Raw genomic sequence first — 18,555 nt, forward strand, 5'->3', positions numbered from 1 at the left:
TTGTCCTTGCAGCCCGAAGCATTTAGACTCAACATTGTCTTGACAATTTGTTCATATAATTGTATTTGTTAAGTTGCAATAGTGGTGTGTTTGAGGATGAGTGTGTGTGTGTGAGGATGAGTTGTCGTGTCCCTCTGTGTTTTTGTGAGTTGATTGAAATGGACAGGAAGGGTCAGGATTAGAGAAACAGGAAGCTGACATAAGGAAGTATCGTACGTCACACAGATATTCACATACTGCTTAAAGACATTCCAGACTCAACTCCGAAATGGAGTTTTTCCGCAGTTGTCCAATGAAACTCCTGCTTTTTGCTGGTAAGTCGCTTTGATTACCTTCTGTGATCTCGATACAGTTCAAGTTAATCATTTAACTTTTTGTATACATCAAATGAACCTTTTGTATACATCTTATACATCCTATTTTTTCGATCGTAAAGACTCAGAGCATAAGACATCACCATAAATAAATCAAATTAAATTAAAATAAATTAAAATTTGAGTCTAATTTGTGGAAGATCATGACTATTTAATACAATTTTTACTCCAGACAACACCATTTTTCAAGATATATTTATTTTTCATCTTTATTTTGAAAATGTTCACTGTCAGCTTTGTACATTTTCACATCTATCTGTCTATCTATCTATCTATCTATCTATCTATCTATCTATCTATCTATCTATCTATCTATCTATCTATCTGCTTGTACTGAGAATACAATACAAAAAAAAATCAACATTTATTATACAGTTATTCTCTATCTTAAAGTATGCCATTGTGAATTTATTGTGTTTATTTATTGTGTTCATCACAACAACTATCGCAAAAATATGATTATACTGTAGTTTTTATCTGGAGGGCAGAATTTAGCAAAGTTTTGAACATAGCTTAAAAACAAAGAACCATTGACAGAGAAAAGAAGAACGTGTGTAAAATGATGTTTATGTTTACGCTAAACTATCCTTGAATATCCTCATTAAGTGTGTGTGTCTTGGAAAATAATTGTGTTCCTATTTTATGTTACTTTTTAAAGCTTGGTTTTCAAGTGTTCTGGACCCATGCAGCTTTGACATTTGTCAGTCGTGTCACCAGAATGCCAGCTGCATTGACTCCAAAAGTGAATGTCGCTGCAGACAAGGGTTCACTGGTGATGGGATCAACATTTGCCAGGGTTTGCCTTTTATTTTATTACATTAAAGCAAAACGTTAAATGCACTTAAATGTTTTGTTATTAGTATAAGAGTAACAGATTCAAACAGAAAAGACTGTCATCCAGTACAATAAGAGTAGTTCACAAATCTTGTGAAAATGCGTGTAATAGTTTTTAGGGTCAATCTCAAAGCGAACAATCAGACAGTTTTTGTGGAAACAGTTCTTGAACTTGTCCTACATGACAGTCCTATAATGGCCCACCTTACAACTTAGAGCTCAAGATAGTTTTGTATGAAGTTGTGTATGACAATAGACCCTAATGTGTTCTTCTAATGGGATTTTGACATGAGTGCTGATATTTAGTTTAGGATTTTTCAGTGACCTTTCCTGCAGGTTACATTGTTTTAATTAGGTGGCAACAAGTCTTTTTTATGTTACAAATGAGTATTATTCACTCAATGGAATTGTACAAAAATAATGCATTTAGGGACAGAACACCACTATTGTGTGCTGCTCAGGGACAAGCATCCGTTGATCCTTCATTAAAATAACTGTCAGTATTAATATAATAACATATATTAATAACATAATAATAAAAATAATAATAACTAACTATATAATAATAACTAACTCAGTATTATCTTCTTGTTAAAAGAGCAGTTTACAAGCAATATCACTCACAATCATGCTGTTTTATTCAATCAAAATTAGATTTACTTGCTCAGAATTGTCTTGCTGTGCATAGAGCTGCTGCTTCTCAGTTTAATGGATCTGCTTATATGACTCTTCACAGATGACAATGAGTGTGAGAATGAAACAATAATGTGTGGCCCAAATGCCAACTGCACCAACACTATTGGAGATTACTACTGTACCTGTGTGTCTGGATTCACTGCGAATGGAAAGCTGCAATTTAAAACTAATGATGGGACCTACTGTAGAGGTATGAATCAATCATATACAATAGAATGTCTCCAGAAGGCATCTAGACACTATAGAGACTATGTATGAATATGTATGAATACCAGGAAGAAGAGTATACAACTGACTCTATAATAGTCAACATGAGCTCGGCCGATCTTTGAATTGCAGATATTGATGAGTGTATGGATGCTGGTAGATGTGGACCCTTTTCAAAATGCAACAACACAAACGGCTCATTCACCTGCTCATGTATGAGAGGTTATACGTCCCCAGCAGGGCCCTGGTTTAAGCCTAAAAGGGGGACGGACTGCAGAGGTGAGAACTGTTGCACTCCCCTCTCTTTGCTTTGAATTTTACATTTAATTTTCCTCCGTGTGCTTGTTTTACATGCTGGCATATTTAAAAAGATTTAAATAAATAAAAAGTAAGCATTTCAGTAATATCAGTTGGCACACATTTATGTGCATTTGTGTTTGTGTCAGAGAACCCAAAGAAGCACTGCCATCAGGACCAGAGATGTATCAATGAGGCTGTTAACAACACACTGGAAAGAGTGAGTTGCATTACTTATGTGTAGTATTTACTTTCCATTATGGTTTCACATAATGTTTGTATAAACAAATATAAACCATTTTAATTGTATTTATGTGTAGATAGATAGATAGATAGATAGATAGATAGATAGATAGATAGATAGATAGATAGATAGATAGATAGATAGATAGATAGATAGATAGATAGATAGATAGATAGATAGATAGATAGGATATTCTAATATGCTGATTTGAAATTATTATTATTATCATTATTATAGTTAGTGTTGAAAACTGTTGTGCTGCTTAAAATGTTTGTGGAAAACCTAATAATATTTTTTCAGTATTTAATAAGAGTTAAAACAAACAGTATTTATTTGAAATAAAAATACTGAAAGAACTTTATAGTATATATATATATATATATATATATTCTTGTAATCAGCTGTAAATAATTGTATCCACAGTTTTATAAATATTTATTTATTCATCTATTTTTTATTATGACTATAATTAATTTAAATCCACAGTTAATGTATAACATTATGTTCAATAATATATTAGTTTTTAATATAAAAAATGAAAATAAAAATCATGACAGTGCTGCTTTATGTCCATCAGTGCAAGACAAAACATTATCCATGTCTTTATTTTGAAAGTCTAATTTGGGTAAAAGGTCAGTGACTCGTACAATCAATGAGAACTGTATACCGTGTACAAATTTTGCCACGTGTCTCAAGCTTTTCCTCTCACCTTGATACACTCTTCCTCTGGAAGTTTTGTCATGAGATTTTTGCCATATAACAATCAGGATGAACAGAGTGTTTTATAAATTGGAATCAATATTTCAGTAATGGTGTGAGAGGCTGTAGAGGAACACTCATATATACAGTATTTTCTTTTCATTTCTTTTTATTTTATTTATTTTTTTACATTGCACGTCACAATAATTAAAACTATCAACTTTATTATTAAGACATCATTTTAAGCTGATATATTTATATATTATATAAAAACAACGACAAAATATAATAATAATAATTATTATTTTTATCAGTATTTTAGACAAATTAAATATGTTTACAGCTGCTTTTAGGTCCTTACAGCATTCAGTCTTTAATCCTGTAGTTTCACAGTTCTGATTTAAAGGGTTAGTTCATGTCATTAATAACTCACCCTCATGTCGTTCCAAACCCGTGAGAGAACACAGTTTAAGATATTTTAGATTTAGTCCGAGAGCTCTCAGTCCCTCCATTGAAGGCGTGTGTACGGTTTACTGTCCATGTCCAGAAAGGTAAGAAAAACATCATCAAAGTAGTGCATGTGACATCAGAGGGTCAGTTAGAATTTTTTTAAGCATCGAAAATACATTTTGGTCCAAAAAAAAAAAGCAAAACTACGACTTTATTCATCATTGTCTTCTCTTCCGGTCTGTTGTGAGAGTTCAAAACACAGCAGTTTGTGATATCCGGTTCGCGAACGAATCATTCGATGTAACCGGATCTTCTTGAACCTGTTCACCAAATCGAACTGAATCGTTTAAAACAGTTCACATCTCCTATACGCATTAATCCACAAATGACTTAATCTGTTAACTTTTTTAATGTGGCTGACACTCCCTCTGAGTTCAAACAAACCAATATCCCGGAGTAATTCATTTACTCAAACAGTACACTGACTGAACTGATGTGAAGAGAGAACTGAAGATGAACACCGAGCCGAGCCAAATAATGACTCGTTCACGAGTCAAGAATCTTTTCTGTCAGACGCGTCCGATTCGAGAACCGAGGAGCTGATGATGAAGCAGACCGACACACAGAGCGTCTGAACCGAACTGGTTCTTTTGATGATTGATTCTGAACTGATTCTGTGCTAGTGTTATGCGGGTAAACCGAAGGCTTGAATCAAGGGCAATCATCACCAATAACGTCATTACGTCGGGCGCAAATTATTAAGTTATTAATAACATAATTTAGATTTTTGGGTGAACTAACCCTTTAAGTGTGAGAAAATGGCTTCCTCTGCTGGTGAACTTGTATACCTGCAGTTCTTCTCATAGCAAATGCTAGACAATTGTCTGATTCTCTTTTGCATAATGGCTAGTTGGTTGCCTTGTTATAAGTACTGTGACCTCTTATACTAATAGACAAATCATGCTATAGAGGAAGTATATACCTATGCAGAGTTTCAATGTGTTTGCTGATTATTTAAAGCAATGATATAAACATGTTATTGTCTGCATTTTCCCTGTCATGTATAATCTTTCAAATACGGTCATTTCTGATGTATCTCATACCATCCTTCAAGTGAATTCTAAAACTCTTTTCCTCTCTCCGGGCTGTAGATGATTAATATGTCAACTCCAGAGCGTCTGAAAGAGATAAGACATCAAACATCAGCTGACCTCTCTCCTGTTCTCCTCATGTCCTACATCAAGGCCATGGCCAGCCATATACAAATTCCTGCAGATGAGTATGAACATCCTAAGGAACACATCAATGAAACCATCACGGTAATTTATGTGCCCTTCCACATACAAGCAAGAAGAGAGAAACAGACCTGTTCATTTTAGTAATCCTGAATGTTTTAAACCAAAATAGCATAACGCCCAAAGAAACACTAAATTAGGTTCATAAACACAATTTATCGAATTAAACAAATAATATTTAAGTATAGAATTACACAATTACATTACACCCTACAGTAGATGCACTTAAACCATTGTAGACTAACAGATAATACATGATTGCAGTTGTAACAGTATATGTTCGTAAATTATGCATCTTTGTTTCGTTTTTTTCTGTCTTTATCTGATAGAATCTGGTTTTCAGTGTGAATAACTTAGTCGAGAAGGATGAAAAGGTAGAATGGAATAGGATAAATGAGGATTTGAGGAAGTTTTACATCACCACACTCCTTCATACAGCAGAGAAGGAAACACTGGCGCTGTCTGCTGGGTACACACACACGACACAGATGCAGGTGGACGCCGGTGAAGTGGGTGAGACTTCTGAGGCCAATACTATAAAGCACCACATTTCATAAAAAACAACAACCTTTCAGTGAATAGTTCTTAACAGAGCTTCTAAAGAATAAGAATAATTTCATAAACTGAAGATAATCATAATATTTTTCCACTATAAAGAATATGTTTTTTAAAGATTCCATAGAGGTTAAAGGCTCTTGGTGGAACCATAGATGCCAAAAATCATATTGTAAGTGTATAGGGTTCAAGATAATGTTGTAACAGTCACAGCCTATTACAAGGCAGGCTATCTTTTTCTTGGGGTATGTTCATCCTAGCCACAAGGTGTCACTAATAGGACCCCATGTTTAAAGTCAAAAGGGGAAGTAGTAGAAGGAAAATTATACCACAGCACACCTTCACCTGTTCACTGCTGTCGTGGAAAATCCTGACTTGGGAAACTTAGTGTTTGCTGCCCAAATGTAAGTGCTGTTATATCATGTTTTGATTTTTGGAATATCTTTGATTTAGGTGGAGACCTGTTTCTTGTAAATAGCTTGTTTGTTCGTTTGTTTGTTTGTTTATGGATGAGTTGATTTGTTGTATTTCTTTTTCTTGTAGAGGATTTTTTGTGCTATTATGATTCTGCTGGACTACTTACCAGAAGAACAATTTCATTGACTTTGGAGGTAGAAATGCCCGTATCCAAAGAAAGACATTAAGCGACCATTTAAAGACTAATGACCAAGTCTGGTCTCATCCTGTGGGAAATGACATTGCCTCAGTATTCTCTGTGATCACCTACATTTTTGATTTGGACAGTTTATTTGGTTGATGATTGTTTGGCACACGCTTGCGTCTATACTTCAATACATGTTTAAAAAGAGTTTATGCTCTTTTGAGTGTTTATTTCCATTACTTTTTGTTTGATTTCTTGAAAAACGTTATATCCTTCACAGGTCTTGTTTTGCAAATATGATCCCCCCTTTTGTCTTATAACTCATCAGTTCTAAATAGCTGGGACAGTTATAGAGTGGCGCCCGAACAGAGACTCTTTGCAATTTAAGATTTTCAAGAATCTTGTGTACATTTTTTTTTTTTTTGGAAATTATGCTGTAACATGTCAGTCTGTTCAGATCTTATGGGGGATGAGTGTGAGCTCAATCCAGATTTCACAGCTGGATCTTTTGTCACACGAAGAGATCCACAGCCTGTACGAGAGCTAATTACTACTTTCAGTGAACTGTATATCAACTCCGAAGATGACAATGACTCTGAGACCCCACTGGATAATCCACTTCCTCCACCACCACCACCTCCTGATGTATTTGATCCTCCATTCTCGGCTCAGTCAATGGATGAGATAACACGTCACATCACAACCCTGGAAGAAGACCTTCATGACTGTGTGCAAAAAGTGAATTTATGTTGCCAAAATGCAGAGTTTAAGGATCAATGCCGGTTTTTGGAGGAGAGATTAACCTATAAAATAGAACGAGATTGTGAGAGAGTCAAAAACACTCTTGAGTTGAGTATTCAGGATTTGGGCAAGTCAGTAGTGGATTGTTTGAAGAGGAGAGATAGGCAAATTGAAGCCAAACTAAAATCTCAAGCTCCTTTGTTATCTACTCCTATTGTGCCTCCAATGGTTACTTCTACCTTACCACACCACAGACAATTCAGTACTCAAATTCAACCTCATGTACCTACTAACACAGATAGTGGTCATGTTTCTCAATATCGTCCTCCTGTTAGAGTTGAATTTCCACAGTTCGGCTCTGATGAAGAAAATGATCCCATTTCATTTATTGAACATTGTGAAGATTATCTTGCTCTTAGACCTCTCGCGGATTGTGAAATTTTAGCTTCTCTCACCTCAGTTTTGAAGGGAATGGCTAAGGATTGATGGCTAGCAGAACGACGATTCATCTCCACATGGAACCAGTTCAAGCAAACTTTTCGTCAAGCTTTCTTAAATGACGACTATGAAATCGAAGCTGCTAAAAGGTTGTTGGAGAGGAAGCAAGGTCCCAAAGAGTCTATACGTGATTTTGCCTACCATTACAGAGCCCTGTGTTTACGGTGGAAAAAGGAGATGACAGAGAAAGAAATTGTGCAGTCCATTTTAAGAAATTGCAACCCTCGCCTCGCCAGTCTTCTGAGAGGAACAGTCAAGGAAGTAGGTGAGTTGGTGCGGATTGGAACTCAAATTGAAAGAGATCTGGAGGAAGCCAAGAAATATTGGAGTCAGGCCAATGCTGATTTACAGAAACGGAAAACCCAAACTAAGAGAGACATTCACACAAAGTCATATCCCTCAAACACACGTGTTATTCAACCTATTCACACCCCTGCTCAGATCAATTTGACGGTGGTGACCCTACCGATGGTGATCCGTGGAAGATATTTCCAGGCCATGATCGACACAGGGAGTTCACTGACTCTAATGCAAGAATCTTGTTGGAATCAGTTGAAGCATAGAGAACAGTTGGATTCTCGCCATGGACAGACTTTCCAACAGGCCAATGGTCAAGTGTTGAGTGCCTTGGGTTTGTGGAGATGTGATGGAGAGATACAGCAGAGAAAATTTGCACTGTCCTTGTATATAATGAGAGATGTTGATCTCTCTGTGCCTATAATTTTAGGAATGGATTTTCTAATGTCATCTGGAATTTGTCTGGATTTTCATAAAGTCCAATATATACTGCCTGCCACAAATGGATGCCAAAAAGAAGTATTTTCATTCAGCCCTGTCCATTCTCCCAATGCTTTGTTGTCATTCTATCTAGCCTTACCCATACCAGAAGAGTCAGCGGATACCTGTTCTCTTATCCATCAACTAGTGGACAATGCAGACACGTCTTCAGGATTGAAGTCACAACTAGAACAGCTCATGAAAGAATGGCACACAGTGTGCACCAATGAAATTGGGCACACTAATATAGTGAAACATCGCATCATAACCACTAATGAAGTACCCATCCGCCGGAAAGCCTACAGAGTATCTCCTGAAAAACAGCTTTTCGTCGATCAGGAGATAAAGAGGATGCTTGATGAGAAAATTATTCGACCCTCGACGTCTCCCTGGGCTGCTCCAATTGTCCTAGTACCCAAGAAAGGAGGAGGACAGAGATTCTGTGTTGACTTTAGAGGGCTGAACTCAAAGACTTTTCTGGATGCGTACCCTACGCCACAAATACAGGATATTCTTGAGTCTCTCCATAGAGCAGGAATCTTCAGTACCTTAGATCTAAAAGGTGGGTATTGGCAGGTGGAAATGGAACCTGACAGTATCTCCAAGACTGCTTTTGTCACATCATCTGGCCTATTTGAATTTCTTCGTTTACCTTTTGGCCTCAAAAATGCTGCTGCTTCATTTCAACGATTGATGGAGATAGTGCTGAAGGATTTTAGGGGGAAGAGTTGTTTTGTGTACATTGATGACATTGTGGTGTACTCGAAGACGGAAGAATAGCATTTGACACACCTGCAAGCAATATTTCATTGTCTCTACAAAGCGGGGCTCACTGTCAATCTCCAGAAGTGCAACCTCATGCAAAAGTCTTTGCTGTTTTTAGGACATGTGGTATCTAGTGAAGGAATACAAACAGACCCTGCAAAGGTGGAAGCTGTTACTAAATTCCCCGTCCCTCAAGGTTTGAAGGAGGTACAACGGTTCCTAGGTCTTGCAGGATGGTACCAAAGATTTATTAATAAGTTTTCTGAGAAGGCTGCACCACTGCATGCTTTAAAGAGAAAAGGAGCAACATGGTCTTGGACTGAGGAATGTCAGAAATCTTTTGAATTGATCAAACAAGATCTGACCAAAGCACCTGTCTTGATGGCCCCTGATTTGACAAAACCTTTCAAAGTCCAGACTGATGCTAGTGACGTGGGCTTAGGAGCTGTCCTAACACAAGAGTTAGACGGATCAGAACATGTAATAGCCTACGCTTCACGCTTGCTACAAGGAGCTGAGAAGTCCTATTCAGTTTCAGAGAAGGAGTGTTGTGCCGTCATATGGGCCGTTGAGAAATGGAGGCCCTATCTTGAAGGTAGACCTTTTGAAATCATCACTGATCATGCAGCTCTCACGTGGGTGTTTAACCACCCAAAGCCGTCTTCCAGATTGACTCGATGGGCCATCCGATTACAAGAATTTGACTTCAGTGTCAAATATCGAAAAGGTCAGTGCAACATTGTGCCCGATACCCTCTCACGTAGTCACTTGGATGTCTCTTCACTTCCTCTATTAGCCCATGTCAAATCACAAGACTCATCTACCACTTTTTCCAGTTTCCCGATAGAATGGTCTGACATTGCCAAATCCCAAAACGATGACCCAGATATGCAAGAACTCATGAACCAAGCTAGGTCACTCACAGATCCCAATCCATTACGTATTCATTACCTGTTAAACAATGGCTTTCTTTTCCGCAGTATGCCAGAGGGACAGAAAGGGCCCAAGTTACAACTAGTCGTTCCTGCTGGCCTGCGAAAGGACTTCCTCAAATATGCGCACGACAATCCGTTAAGTGGCCATCTTGGTAGACTTAAGACTCTGCTGAGGTTAGTAGATATCTGTTATTGGCCTACCTTACGCTCAGACGTCTGGAAGTATTGTAAAGAATTTCAGATCTGTCAGCAATACAAACCCTCCATTGCCAAGTTAGCCGGTCACATGCAGTCGACTCCTGTGGTGGAACCCAGACATATGTTGGGGATCGACCTCATGGGTCCATTTCCTAGGAGTTCTAAACGAAATGAGCATCTCCTTGTGGTAGTGGACTTCTGTTCAAAGTGGGTAGAGTTGTTCCCTCTGCGTGTGGCCAAAACACCTCAAATCGCTCGTATCTTGGTAGAAGAAATCTTCACCAGGTGGGGGACTCCAATGTATTTGGTATCTGATCGAGGAACCCAGTTCACTTCCCAACTCCTGCGGCTAGTTTGCAAGCAATGGAGTGTCGTCCAAAAATTGACTACCACGGCACACCCTCAAACTAACCTCACTGAAAGAGTCAACCGTACTCTTAAGACTATGATTTAATCCTATGTCCAAGATCACCACCGGCATTGGGACAGATGGTTGGCGGAGTTCCGTTTTGCCATAAACACAGCTTGGCAGGAAAGCACAGGATTCACTCCAGCTGAAGTCGCACTGGGCAGGAAATTGAAAGGACCTCTAGAAAGAGCCAATCAAAGACCTCCAGATCCAGACAGTCCTGCGTACCCAGTGTTAGAGAGACAGAAGGACTTGATAATAACTGTGCAAAGGAACGTGGAGCGAGCTCAGGCAAAACAGAGAAGGTATTACGACCGTCGGAGAAGACCTGTGAGTTACCAGATTGAGGATTTGGTTTGGGTTCGCACTCATCCTTTGTCACGAGCTAGTGAGGGATTTATGGCTAAACTTGCTGTGAAATGGAAAGGTCCTGCAAAGATTGAGAAATGTCTTGGTCCTGTTAATTGTTCTGTGTCATTTTTAGATGATCCCAATCATGTTGATACATTTCATGTACAAAATTTGAAGCCTTTCTATGGAACTGTTGATAATCTTTCTAATTGAGGAGGGGAATATGTAACAGTCACAGCCTATTACAAGGCAGGCTATCTTTTTCTTGGGGTATGTTCATCCTAGCCACAAGGTGTCACTAATAGGACCCCATGTTTAAAGTCAAAAGGGGAAGTAGTAGAAGGAAAATTATACCACAGCACACCTTCACCTGTTAACTGCTGTCGTGGAAAATCCTGACTTGGGAAACTTAGTGTTTGCTGCCCAAATGTAAGTGCTGTTATATCATGTTTTGATTTTTGGAATATCTTTGATTTAGGTGGAGACCTGTTTCTTGTAAATAGCTTGTTTGTTCGTTTGTTTGTTTGTTTATGGATGAGTTGATTTGTTGTATTTCTTTTTCTTGTAGAGGATTTTTTTGTGCTATTATGATTCTGCTGGACTACTTACCAGAAGAACAATTTCATTGACTGTCTTTGGAGGTAGAAATGCCCTTGTCCAAAGAAAGACATTTAAGCGACCATTTAAAGACTAATGACCAAGTCTGGTCTCATCCTGTGGGAAATGACATTGCCTCAGTATTCTCTGTGATCACCTACATTTTTGATTTGGACAGTTTATTTGGTTGATGATTGTTTGGCACACGCTTGCGTTTTCAATACATGTTTAAAAAGAGTTTATGCTCTTTTGAGTGTTTATTTCCATTACTTTTTGTTTGATTTCTTGAAAAACGTTATATCCTTCACAGGTCTTGTTTTGCAAATATGATCCCCCCTTTTTTCTTATAACTCATCAGTTCTAAATAGCTGGGACAGTTATAATGTCCAGGCAGAAAATTACCAGTACATCTTAGTTTTTTTTTTTACACACGCAGAAAAAAATAAAAAAATAAAATAAAATGTCCTCCTAAAGGGTTCATATTAGTACCTTAAAGGTAGATATTAGTATCTAAAGTGTACATATTTGTACATTTTAAAGGGATAAAGCCCCAGTGATAGCTTTTTACATTTTTTGTGCATAGATTTTTTGATCATGACTCATTTTATAAAATCTTGCAAATTGCAAACTGTAAATCTTTTGGATAGAACAGCTGTAGTATACACTTCAAAAGTAATACAAAAAAATGATTGGTTAGCTTAGTATTGAAGGGTAAATATTATTTGTGCTCAGATACCACAAGAATTTGGAAATAAAAATATATAATAAATAAAATCTTTAGAAAACCTGTATTCAACAACAACAACAACAAAAATGACATTTAACTAATTAATTAAATTTTATTGTAATTTTAGAAAGTCCCTGCATGATGAAACACAATTCATTATGTTTTATTTAAATTGTTATGTTTATTGTGTCATTCCATAATACCAGAAATGTTTTCATCATATTTTTAGAGTGGATTTTTGGCAACATACCTTATTGCAATTTAACACTCTTTTAGTTGAACTGTTTGTGATATATAAAAAATAAGTAAAATTTTAAAAATAAGTTGCTAATCTTTTTCTTTTCTAGAAATGAAACTATACACATTTGAACCCCACCAATTACATAAGTGTCCAGTTTCAACAAACATCCAAGGAAACTCCATTTCACTGATCCCTAAGAATTCAAAAGAGGAAAACAATAATGGTTTGTGAAAGACTTTTCTTAAACCTTCAAAGCAAACTGAATACAAATGCACCAAATGATTAAAATGGATGTCTTTTTTTCTATGTCTTGTTCTGTCTAGGCAGCACCTCCATTGTATTTATCATTTATAACAATATTGGGGATCTTTTAAAGCCTGCTGATGACCCTGGTGTGGCCGATTACTCTCGCTATGCAGCAGTGGGTGAAATTACAGTAAATTCTCCAGTAATAGCAGCAGCCATCAGTAACCCAAAGACATTTGCACTGAACAATGTGACCTTCACTCTCAAACACACAGAGGTGCAGTTTGGCTGATTTATTAATTAATTTGAAATAGTTGTGGGTGTGACTGTAATTTTAATTTAATGCACTGAATGAGTTTTACTTTTTCATAAAGGAGATAGACCCTGTCCACGATGAGACTAAGTGTGCATTTTGGGAGTATTCCCAGAGTATGATGGGACACTGGAGTTTGGACGGCTGTGCCCGCACTCGTGTGAATGCCACACACACCTCATGTTCCTGTAATCACCTGACACACTTCGCTATTCTCATGTCCTCTGCTCAAGCCAATGTAAGTCTAAACTACTGCTGCCCCCTACTGGTACCCTCAAAAATGCAGTGACCCCCAAGAAAGTACTTGGATGCATTAGATAATTATTTATTTAATTTAATTTTTATTTAAATTTGGTAAACAATTTAAATGTTAGATCCACTAGGTTGTATTAGTGGTGACTACTACTGATACAGCTCCCTCATACTTAGTGTAAATTGAACAAAGCCCTAATTCGAAATAAATTCTAATTCTAAATGTCAGCATCTAATGCATTACTTATGTGCTGTGATGATAAATGTAGCAAGTTGAAAAGAGCTAACTGACGATAAAACATTGAATCAGCAACCCAAACTATATGCACAAATCTCAAATATCAGATTCACTTTAGGCATAGCACATAAAAGTGTAATATAAAACCACCCAGAGCACCTTAGCAACATGGCAGAGGGGAGCATGTCTCATGTTTTCTTCAGTTTACTGTATGCTATTATTACACTCTAAATCCTTTTCATTTTTCTATGAATTTGTAAACGTATATAATTAGAGCAGAATTTACTATTTGATTAGAATCAATCCTAAATGCCAGTTCCTGCTCTGTTTTATGTAGTTGCTTGCACACTATAATGTGCTGACGAGAATAACGCAGCTGGGAATGGTGATCTCCATCATCTGCCTGTCCCTGTGTATCTTCACCTTCTGGTTCTTCCGAGACATCCAGAACACCAGAACCACGATCCACAAGAACCTGTGCTGCAGCCTCTTCATGGCCCAGTTCATCTTCCTCATCGGGATTAACAAGATCGCACACAAGGTTCACTCCTCACACTTTATTATTGTGTCAGATGGACACATAAACCCTATACAAAAGTATATTAAGTACTGTAGCGAACTGTAATATTAATACATCGTTGTTCATTGTGTATTTCAGTGGTTCTGCTCTCTTATCGCTGGCCTGCTGCACTATTTCTTCTTGGCTGCATTTGCCTGGATGTGTATAGAGGGAATCCATTTATATCTCATCGTTGTTGGTGTCATCTATAACAAAGGGTTTCTCCACCGGAACTTCTACTTATTTGGTTACGGGAGTCCTGCCGTGGTTGTTGCAATATCTGCAACTCTTGGCTATAAATATTATGGCACCAATACCGTGTAAGTTTTTAATATTTTAATTTAGTGGTATTTGTTAGGGAAAGTATTTGTTATTATATGTGTTGTTAAATTATTTTTAAATATTCTAATCAAAAACACTTTGTAGTGCGAATAGTTTACAACTGACTTCTGTTTATTAAAAATAAATGAATAAATAAATATTTAAAAAAAATGTAAATAAAGCTTTTGTCTGTAAAATAAAGTGGATCATATTTAAAGGTATGAAAATTCAGTTAAACCAAAAAGTCGCTGGTTGCTATTGACTTTCATAGTATTATTTTAATATTCCCCCCCATATTAGGAGAGTCATTGGCTGCCAGAAAATGTTTGGTTACCAGCATTATTCAATATATATTATTTAATGTTCAACAAAATAAACTCATACAGCTTTGGAACAACATGAACAGTAAATGACAAACTTTAAATTTTTGGGTAAACTATTCCTTTAAGCTTTGCATAACTCACATTTTCTTCAAACAATGTAAATTTTACATTATTATACTCATGTTATTAATATCTTGTTAAGGTGTTGGCTGAGCACCGAAAATAACTTCATCTGGAGTTTCATAGGACCAGCCTGTCTAATCATTCTGGTGAGTATCAGCTCTTGTGTTATTACAACATACAGTAACAACTCTCATTGTGTACACTAAATATCAATACAGCAATCATTAACATTTTGAAGATACAGAAATTTTTTTATTATTATTATTATTATACCTGTCAATCAATAAAAAAAGAAAGAATTAATAACACAATATACTGTTTAATTAATTAAGCAAACTGATGCATATAGTTCATAATGTACTTTATTGATTGATACATTTTACATCAAAGCCAATTATCCCCTCCCAGGTTAATCTGCTGGCATTTGCTGTGATTATCTGTAAGGTTTATCGTCACACTGCAGTAAAGAAACCTGAAATCAGTCACTATGAAAATATCAGGTAAAGAAATAATTTCATCATTTTCATATAGTGATAATAAAATAAATAAATAAATAAATAAAAATCAATTTAAAAAATACTTTCCATCTCATCCTCTGTAATGTTCTGATTCATTGTGTTTGCATGGTGTATTTGTTACATGTGACTTAGCTTGAACTCCATAATGTATCTGCAAATATTCAGGTTCTGAGTAAAATTTCATTTTCTTAAGGCATGTCAGTGTATCTAAAATAAAATTACAAATTAAACTACAGCCTGAACTCAGAGCCTCAAACTACTTTTTTTCCTCAGGTCTTGTACAAGAGGAGCTATTGCTCTCCTGTTTGTTCTGGGAGTTACCTGGACATTTGGTGTCATGCACATCTTATATGAGACCACCCTCACAGCATATCTCTTTACCTTTGCCAACGTGTTCCAAGGGATGTTTATTTTCATATTCCTTTGCGTTCTATCTAGGAGGGTAAGGCCTTCTGTAAATTTGTATATTTTGATATATTTCATTAATTATTATTCAACATTACTGTTTACCATTTTCCATCTGTAATTGCAAATGTTTTTTACTTTTATCATCAGATTCAAGAGGAGTACTACAGATTATTCAAGAATGTTCCATGTTGTTTTGAGTTTATGCAATGAACTTTATCAAAAGAGAAATTGACCAAAGCTCCAGCCTGCAAATGCTTTTAAATCTAAGCATTATATAGATGTACTTAGGAAAGTGTGTGACACAGTTCCAATATATTTATTTTGAGAGAAATGTATTAACTAAAATGTTACTGCATGCTATGATCTATAAGTTTCATAACCAGTTGCAGTCAGTAGCTACAGGTTTTACAGTCAACAGCATTATTATTTTTTTTTTCTTAGATGATTTTATAAAACCTGATTCGTACAATGAGTTGGGACATTGTACAAATTGTGAATAAAAACATAATACAATGATGTGGAAGTTTCAAATTTCAATATTTTATTTAGAATACAACATAGACGAGATATCAAATGTTTAAAGTGAAAAAATTAAGGGAAAAATAAGTTGATTTTAAATTTCATGGCATCAACACATCTCAAAAAAGTTGGGACAAGGCCATATTTACCAATGTGTGGCATCCCCTCTTCTTTTTATAACAGTCTGCAAACGTCTGGGGACCGAGGAGACAAGTTTGGGAATAGGAATGTTTCCCATTCTTGTCTAAAACAGGCTTCTTGTTGCTCATCTGTCTTAGGTCTTCTTTGTCGCATCTTCCTCTTTATGATGCACCAAATGTTTTCTACACATCTGGATGGGAGCATATGTTGTCTTAGAACTTGGATATACTTTTCAGCACTGAGAGTGCCTTTCCAGATGTGTAAGCTGCCCATGCTACACGCACTCATGCAACTCTATACCATCAGAATGTAAGGGAAACAGGTCAATTTAGCTCAAAGGGAATCATTTAAGATTTTAAAGGGAATTTGAACAGAATCACTGTTTCACGGCTGATCACTGAGGCGCCCTGTGATTCACTGAACAAGCCGTTTAACATCAAATCTACACTGGATATTAATCGTCTTTAGGTTACGTATGTAACCCTAGTTCCTCGAGGGAACGAGACGCTGCGTCGAAAGCGCTTTGCAGGTGTCCAGCATGGATACACCTGCTAAGAAGGCCTTAGAGGCCGCCATACCCCGAGTAGAGTGAGCCTTGGCTCCCGACAGCGGGGGACGACCAGAGGACTCATAGGTGACGTTGATACCCTCGACTATCCAACGACTAATAGTCCGCTTAGAAGCAGGAGAACCTTGGGGGGACCGTAGCACACAAGCAATTGGTCAGTTTTTCTCCACAGGGCAGCTATGTGGAAGTATGCGTCCAGCGCTCGAACTGGACACATACAATTTAGCTTCGCCTGGTCAGGCTCCCAAAAGGGAGGAGGACAGAAGGCCTGCAGCACTACGGGTCGTGGTGTAACAGAGGGAACCTTAGGAACATATCCCGCTCGAGGGTATATGAATGCTTTGGTCATGCCTGGTGCAAACTCAAGATAAGAAGGGGCCACAGAGAGGGCCTGAAGATCTCCTACTCTCCGCAGAGAGGTAATAGCCAACAGAAAGGAGGTTTTAAGTGTGAGATGTCTGTCTGAGATATCTTGAATAGGTTCAAACGGGGGTTTGCACATTGCCTCTACCACCACAACCAAGTCCCACGGGGGAATACGGGCCGTACTGGAGGTCTCAGCCTCAGTGCACCGCGGAGGAAACGTGTAACTAGGGGGTGTCTTCCCAGAGGCTGACCGTCGAGAAGGGCATGGTAGGCCGCAATGGCCGCCACGTAGACCTTCAGAGTAGAGTGGGTCAACCCTGCAGAGAGCCTAGCCTGTAGAAACTCCAGAACTGTACCAACTGGGCAGTTTGCTGGGTCTAGCTGGCGGTCTCTACACCATGAGGTGAAGAGTTTCCACCTCAGGGCGTACAGTTTCCTCGTAGAGGGAGCTCTGGATTGGAGAAGGGTCTCAACAACCTCAGTTGAGAGACCAGCTGCTAACAGTTGTGCCCCCTCTGGGGCCACACCCACAGCTTCCACAACTCCGGGCAAGGGTGAACTATCATGCCCTGCGCCTGTGAGAGTAGGTCTGTCCTGATCGGTATCTCCCACGGAGAGCCGTCGAGGAGCGAGACTAGATCTGAGAACCATACTCGGCCGGCCAGAACGGGGCTACTAATAGCAGACAGGCCCCGTCCCGGCGTACTCTCGCCAGAATTCCCGGGAGCAGAGCGATAGGGGGAAAAGCTTACAGACGAAGCCTCGGCCAAGTCTGTACCTTAGCGTCCAGTCCCAGAGGAGCTGGATGAACTAGAGAGAACCAAAGGGGACATTGTGATGTCTCCTGAGTCGCAAAAAGGTCTACTTGAGCCCTGCCAAATACTCTCCATATCTGATCCACCACCCCTGGGTGAAGTCTCCATTCCCCGGGTCTCGGCCCCTGCCTCGACAGTATGTCTGCTCCCATATATAACTTCCCAGGAATATATACTGCTCTTAATGAGAGGAGTTTGCTCTGGGACCACACCAGGATCTGGTGCGCCAGCTTGTACAAAGGGCGCGAACGCAGACCTCCCTGGTGGTTGATGTAAGAGACCACTGATGTGTTGTCGGTGCACACCAACACATGGTGACCTCTCAGGTCTGGGAGGAAGTGCTTCAGTGCACGA

At 38.1% G+C, this 18,555-nt stretch overlaps 1 protein-coding gene across 1 annotated transcript; it reads left to right on the forward strand.

Annotated features, from left to right (window-relative positions):
- Positions 1-222: 222 nt before the first annotated feature.
- On the forward strand, positions 223-16,305 carry adgrl4 (adhesion G protein-coupled receptor L4). Its single transcript, XM_059528724.1, has 16 exons — positions 223-314; positions 1,033-1,170; positions 1,945-2,094; positions 2,244-2,390; positions 2,558-2,628; positions 4,953-5,120; positions 5,426-5,609; positions 12,598-12,714; positions 12,815-13,014; positions 13,112-13,288; positions 13,878-14,081; positions 14,199-14,419; positions 14,946-15,012; positions 15,275-15,366; positions 15,658-15,826; positions 15,940-16,305. Exons 1-16 carry the CDS (start codon positions 269-271, stop codon positions 16,000-16,002), a joined length of 2,214 nt encoding a protein of 737 aa, XP_059384707.1. The 5' UTR covers positions 223-268; the 3' UTR covers positions 16,003-16,305.
- Positions 16,306-18,555: the final 2,250 nt, after the last annotated feature.

The sequence above is a fragment of the Carassius carassius genome, chromosome 38 (genome assembly GCF_963082965.1).
Source record: "Carassius carassius chromosome 38, fCarCar2.1, whole genome shotgun sequence".
NCBI classification, from domain to species: domain Eukaryota; kingdom Metazoa; phylum Chordata; class Actinopteri; order Cypriniformes; family Cyprinidae; genus Carassius; species Carassius carassius.